Source organism: Bidens hawaiensis, unplaced genomic scaffold (assembly GCF_021521415.1).
Source record: "Bidens hawaiensis isolate Kalapana, Puna unplaced genomic scaffold, B.hawaiensis_p1.1 tig00000326_1, whole genome shotgun sequence".
Lineage (NCBI taxonomy): Eukaryota > Viridiplantae > Streptophyta > Magnoliopsida > Asterales > Asteraceae > Bidens > Bidens hawaiensis.
In genome coordinates, this window is record NW_027491025.1 from 1,750,366 (window position 1) to 1,757,482 (window position 7,117).

Here is a 7,117-nt window from a genome sequence, read left to right on the forward strand (position 1 = left end):
CATTGTCTTAACTATATTTCAAAATAAAATATATTTATTTTAAAATACATATATAATTGAATGAAAATTTTCTTTCTTTATTATTTTTTCTTCTAAAATTCGAACATACGTTAGCATTTGTTTGTTTCTTTTCTTCAACAGAAAAGTAATACTTATAGGAAGTGGTTTAGAGTTCTTGTGAGTAAATGATAGAAAATATTATATATGAAAGTTAAGTTTTGAGGTTTCACTATTTATACCGTATAAATTTTTAATATTTTCTGAAAATGATTGTAAACGAATGAGAGTGAAAAAATAATGATAAAGATATAAAAAGTGTTATTTAGTTGATCAGAAAAAAGAAAAATTATTATTTTTTAGTGTAATTATATGAGTATGAATTAAAAACGGATTGGGAATGCTTTTACATACTTTTTTATTTTATTTTTTTATTTCCGTCCTGTTAATTATTGGAGGTTGTATCGTACGTTTGTCAAGATAGTTTTCCGACTCAATTGTGTTATCAAATAACCGAATGACTAGACAAAAGAGACAGCGTGACAATTGCATATACTTGTTGTATACTTATCTATAATATATATAAACGAAAACAATAAAATCCTAGGTGTCGCGATGTGGTCGCTCCTCCTTTTTTTGGAGTCACCAGATTTCTTTTATTTTTAAATGGAGGCTTCTCATGCATTTGACCCGAATTCATGGGTATGGGTCTAATCAAACTCATATATTTCTTAAACGGATTATAACATCTCATTAAATTAAAAACTAATCCCACCAAATATTTGATAAAAGATCCTATAAAGTAGGGATATACTAAAAATTAATATATTATTTATTTAAAAAAAATATATATTATTTATAATTAAAAAACCAATTTATAGTAAAAAAAAATAAACGGGTCTTGTGTCGCATCAAATTATATAGCTTTTAAACCGGTTTATAACATCTCATTTATTTGTGAAACAATTTATCATCAAACCATAAGTATATTATTAACTTTCATACAATAAAAAAAATAAAAATTCAAAACATAAATAAATATTAGAAACAAATAACATAAAACAACCCCCGTAAATAAACGAAACATTTAAAAGCTTTATAATTGTTTCTTACATTTACTCAAGCCACCATATTGTTTTATTTGTAAATGAAGACTTCAAGTGCATTTGACCCGAATTCACGGTATGGGTCTCACCATGCCTAGATAACCTTAAACGAGTTATAACATCTCACTATTTTAAAATAAATCTCACAAAGTATTTGATATGCAAATCTTATAAAGTAGGGATATACTAAATATTAATATCCAATTTTTTTAAGAAAAATATATTATTTATAATAAGAAACAATTTTATAGTAAAAAAATAAGCGGGTCATGGGTCTCACCAAACCCATAGCTTTTAAACATGTTATAACATGTCATTTATTTGTAAAACTATTTCATCATCAAACCCTAAGTATATTATTAACTTTTTTATAATACATAAAATTAAAATGCAAAAAAATATGAATATTAGACACGAAAAAGAAACACAACCCCCGTAATACGAGGGATAAAAACTAGTGATCTTATATGACATAAATGGAAGCAAACGGTACCGATAAAAAATTGCTTGCAAGCATGCTAATAATAGATATTTTACTTTACATAATATTATTATAAAATTGATCATTTATATATATATTTTAACGATTTTATATAAAATATAAAATTACTTATAAAATCATTTTTTGTACAGAGTAAATTAACTATTTTGTTATATGGATTCATTTTTACTATGTAAATATAGAAATGAGATATAAACCTGTTTAAACGGCAACATATGTCGGACAAGAAAATCTAACACGATAGGTCTGACAAGCATCATTTTCTTTTATCGTTTTTATTAAATATTGTAAGGTGTTGACTTGTTAAACAAGTTTTATAATATAAAATAATGAAGTAGCAGGTTCAATGTCCGATGAATTGGTTGAGTGGAAACCATAGATTTAGACCCAACATAATACAATCCCATATTGGAAAACCAATCTAACGTGCACAACTCTAACTGCATTCATAAAGTCTTTCTTTTTCAATTCTTTTGCTCTATTTACATTCCTAAAATGTATATGTTATTCTCTTATAAACAAGTTACGGAATAATGGATAACTTAAGTTGTTTTTCATTACGTTCAAGATAATCATATCGCGTAATATCAGAATAAAGAAGAGAGTGATTACAATTACGTAGTCATTGTGGATAGTCCAAGCTAAAGAATAAAAAAGAGGAAAATCGTACAAATAATAACTATATGTAAGCCTCCTTTACATACTTTAACCGAACTTGGCTTGATTCATTCAAAATAAGAAAGAAATATGCGGTTTCATAGGCCATTCCATGAGATATACATTGGGTATTTGTCAGGTAATTACAGAGTGTAAAACAATGTCTACTTGGTATAGTTAATTTGTTAAAATTTACCAATAGGACTTCTGGTTCATTTTTTAACTATTTTAATTTTATATAAATTTATCTTCCAAAGATACTAGTATTATAAAAATTAAAATTAGTAAATTAGTAAAATTTTCTATTATCTTAGAACGAAGGAAAATAAAAGTAAAAAAAGAAAGTGTTTACGCGTAGGGTTTAACTAAACAAAGAGAGGATGATCAAGTCATTCCCGGACCCATTCTCAAGCATAGACCAAACTTCATTTTTCTTCAAGATTTATTTGAACGTGTAATCGTTTTGTTTGATGATAAGGATTAATTTCTAGAACAGTTAGGTAAGCACTAATTTGTGCAATCGTTATGTATATGTTTCTTAATTACCTATTGATGATAAGAAACATTATTTTCTTTGACCACATCGTGATTTATCACGAAAGTCATGACCAATCTTTAATCATAAAATCTTGGTTCGGTTCTTTTTTTCTGTTTATCGGTCTTCTATATATGTTTGTTTGTCATTGAATCTAGGCCTAGCGCATACTCTAAACAAAATACTATGCAGCAAGAAGATTTTTAAGGTTAATTAAGGTGATAGCACAAAATAATTATTAAATGTACTTGGTACTCATTGAAATGATCAACTAACTTCAAATATCGCTTGTGTGAGAAATAAAATCTTCCAAACTAGAAAAATTAGTATGGAGCTTAGTTTTTCGTTCGATATGTTTGAATCAGCCTACACACAACGCCGTCCCAAGAATCCTTGAAAATCCGAGGGCAAGTTAGAGTAGAAAAATGGCCCCTATAATATATTTTTACCTAAGAAAAGCTTTGATATATAAATAAGGCCCTCAGGCGGTCGCCCAACTTGCCCCTCCTCCGTCCCTCGTCACTCACACCATGAGCTCTGTCATCGATGAGTGTGATACATCTCGGTCTCTATAAAGAACAATATCGAAACACATTTATAAACCAATAACAAAATTGTAATAACCAATGTGAACTCTTTGTCAAATCTCTTAAAGTCATTCTCTCACATTCATTAGATTTCTCAATGTACATAATTCCCCCATTCTCCATTAAAGTTTTTCAAAACCTAAAACATTTTGTAAACAAACCCATGAGGATGAGGTTGGCCAAATAGGCAAGGCTACAACTAGAAAAAAGAAAGTCTTAACACACAAACTCAACAATGGCAAAACCATGTTCCATCTAAACATCATAGCCTCTCTCCACTAGTTAAAAAAAGTCGAAAATCCCACTACAGATATGATGATGATGATAATCATCACTCAAATCTCTAGTACGCATTTGAGCACGTCTCTTTCAATGTCAAATGTAGTTAGTTTCAAATCAACCACGACGATTCACCACAAAGTGGTTAAAATCATGGTGTTGGACACCTAATTGTCTCAACCACGAATCCGCCACACTCTCAAGTGAAACTAGCTTCTCATGGTCGTTATTCGCTGTCCAAATGTCGCCTTGCATCTTGTAAGTGGCCAAACCAAATGGTGGAAGACTAATTCCTTCCCCTTCCTTTCTCTCTCTCTTTGACAATCCATATTGATCTTCAATATCCATATCTACATGACAAAGTATTTTAATAAGCTCACTGAAAATACACTTGTAAAATGACAAGGAAACATGTTGTCACAAAACATGATCGTACCTTGAAATGATGACGAGAGGGTATGGTACGTCAAGAAACATGTAGACAAGTCTTTTATTGTTTTTCCCATAGGAATGTGATATATCGGGTACCTGAAACATAACATGTATAAGGTCGCGAACAAAGTCATTTGTTGTCACGAAAGATAACATTTACAAACAACATACCAAGCAACTGACATCCAAGAAGCCGGTGAAAGATCAACACTTCTTAACGACACAAGTCCCGGGTATTGTTTAGATAGCACGCATACCTTTAAAAAAGATATTACAGTTACAAGATTAGGACAAAAAGGTGGATGAGAGAAAGATGAGGGGGTTAAATGACATTCATGGAACAATTGTAAAATAAAAGCCACGTCATGATGGGTTATCTAACACTACAAGGCACATGCAACAACCGAACACGTCAAAACATAAACGTGTGCACTTGAATCTTCAAAGGATGGGCACATTTGTATGGCGGGGCAAAACGGTCATTTAAATCAAAAAATATTCACAAAAGTACAAAAACATAACAAGCTTATCAAAATTTAAAATAATTTTTGTTTATTATAATTATTTTTATTTTTAATTTTTCATTTTAGATGTGGACCCTTAGACTTTTAATGCTCATGGAAATCGTTACCCACACACAATCGTATCATATTTGGAAAATTAAAACAAGCCAAAAAAGAGTGTAGCATTAAAATTTTGTCTCAGATTTATAAACTTTACTGAATTTGTTAAAAAAAAGGGTACAATAGTTAGTAATCCTTTGTCACTTACACAAACTCTATAAAATTCGTTAACATTTCAGATTTAAAAACTTTACCAAATTTGTTAAAAATAAGGGTAAAAGAGTTAATATTCCTTCTTCACTTGCACAAAAAATTGGCTAATTTTTTATAAATGGTCAAAATGAATGTAGGATATATAATTTAATTAGGTACTTTAGCAATTTTCATAATTACTAGAAATGAAGATTGGATTTATTTTATGAGATTATTAAAAATTGATCACATAGTTTATACCTTATCCACAAGCGGAACTCTCGCATAAGGGGTTGATTTATCAAAGTACTGGAAGTAAAGCTGACCCAGCCGATCATTCAAGTGAAATTGTGCCTCTTGAACAAACACACCCTCATCCGACGAACATCCGTCCCACCTTGACACCTTCTCACTCTCGCTCTCATCACTAAATGTATCACTAAACGAATCCCTTGTTTCAGAATCGGTTTCTTCCCTGTAAAAATATAATAGTAAACCATTTAATCATCTATTCATACCAAGTAAATTCAAAGCATGTGTTACTGACTTAAAATTGACCGTGTCAAACATCAAACATTACATAAAGCACATTTCACAGTAATATGTTTTACCTAAAGCTGATTATGTAATAAATACGCGTCGTGTCTGTGATATGTATAATTGGCAAAACACATTCAACTTTTAGACCATTTCTTAAAAGTAATAGAGCTTTATCTAAAAAGTTTGTAACTTTTGTGTTCTTATCATATAAGGGTATCAAAGTCATTTTCACCAAAATGATATTCCTAACGAATATTCTAGACTAGGATATTGAAGAAATTATCATTTTTACACATGAAACATAGCATCAAATAATTAATAGAGATCAAATTAAAAGAAATACCTTAGATAGTTCAAAGGTGAATTTCCGGTAAAGATTTGAATTGCGGATAGGTAAGGAACATAATACTGGATAATCGTTTCGTCCTCGCCGCTTGGTACGTTAATCGGAACCCCGGCGCCATAAGCACTCCATTCATCAAAACAGTTCCACAGATCCCCTAATGTGAAAAACTCAACATTCTCTCTCTCCCATGGATGCCATAACCTATTTAGGTTTCTAATCTCACTCTACAAACCAAAATCAATCAATTTAATTAAATTAATTAAAACCATCTATACACACACCGCACCGTCTGACATCTAATCCTACACGGCTAACAAATAACCATTTTAACCCAAAAAAATTCATAACTTGATCATTAGAATGACAGTCCGGATAATTACCGAAATTCAGACCGTCTGACAGCTAATCTCACACCATTTTCAAATGACCATTTTAACAAATAAAAAAAAAAGTTTCAACATTTGATCTGACAAAAAAATTCAAACTTTTATCATGGTACTTGACAAACGGGCGTTCTGACCAATAGTTTACAAAGTTTTGTCTTTTTTGATCAAAACGGCCATCTGGGTGGGGATGGTGTAGCTATAACATGACCCCGAGTTTAATAAAGAAACAAATAATAACAATGAAAATGGGGTTTACCAATTTCATCAAATGAATTATAAAAAGAAGAAAGAAAGAAAGCTACAAACCTTGGGGAGGAATTGAGAAGGGACAATAGGGGTTGTGGAGTCCAAAAAACATTCGAGGTTGGAAATCATTTCTAGAGAGAGAGAGAATTGTAGAGGTTTTTGTTAATGAGAAAGAAAATAAAATCTCATAAACAAGAAACGGAGGATTTCGTTATTTCAATTAAGGAAAACTGGAAACGGTGGAGGGGGTTTCGGGATTTTTTTCTTTTTGTTTTAAAGAGAGAGAAAGTGATTAATTAATAAATATCTTGAAATTAAGGGGAGTAATTCAAGGAGGAAAATGGTGAGACTTTGGGATTTATATTTGGAGAATTTGTAATTAATTAGCTTTTATTGACTAAATCCATGGGATTTTGTCAATTAAGGAAAATGCTTCTGCTTCTGTGTGTCGGTGACCGGAAAACTAAAACTGAAGACGGAGTTAAAGAGGTGTTAATATATTATATTGTATAAAGTTTGAGAGTAGAGTAGATGAGAATCACGTCTTGTTCGTACACAGTTTTGTTGGTGCCATGGCAACACTGATATTTATTTCTAACCGAAACTGGTCAACATAATCCATTGGTTTTTTTTTTTCTTTTTTTATTTGTAGATGAAATTGTCTCATTATTATAATAATATATGTTTTGAGACCTTATAATGGATTTTTACCCAAGTGACAAGAGAAAATTCTCACTAATTTTTTAAAA

At 30.6% G+C, this 7,117-nt stretch overlaps 1 protein-coding gene across 1 annotated transcript; it reads right to left on the bottom strand.

Moving 5' to 3' along the window:
* Positions 1–3,452: 3,452 nt before the first annotated feature.
* On the bottom strand, positions 3,453–6,517 carry LOC143621388 (uncharacterized). Its single transcript, XM_077092828.1, has 6 exons — positions 6,429–6,517; positions 5,734–5,960; positions 5,112–5,325; positions 4,267–4,352; positions 4,100–4,191; positions 3,453–4,013 (listed from the first exon to the last, which is right to left on the bottom strand). Exons 1-6 carry the CDS (start codon positions 6,495–6,497, stop codon positions 3,781–3,783), a joined length of 921 nt encoding a protein of 306 aa, XP_076948943.1. The 5' UTR covers positions 6,498–6,517; the 3' UTR covers positions 3,453–3,780.
* Positions 6,518–7,117: the final 600 nt, after the last annotated feature.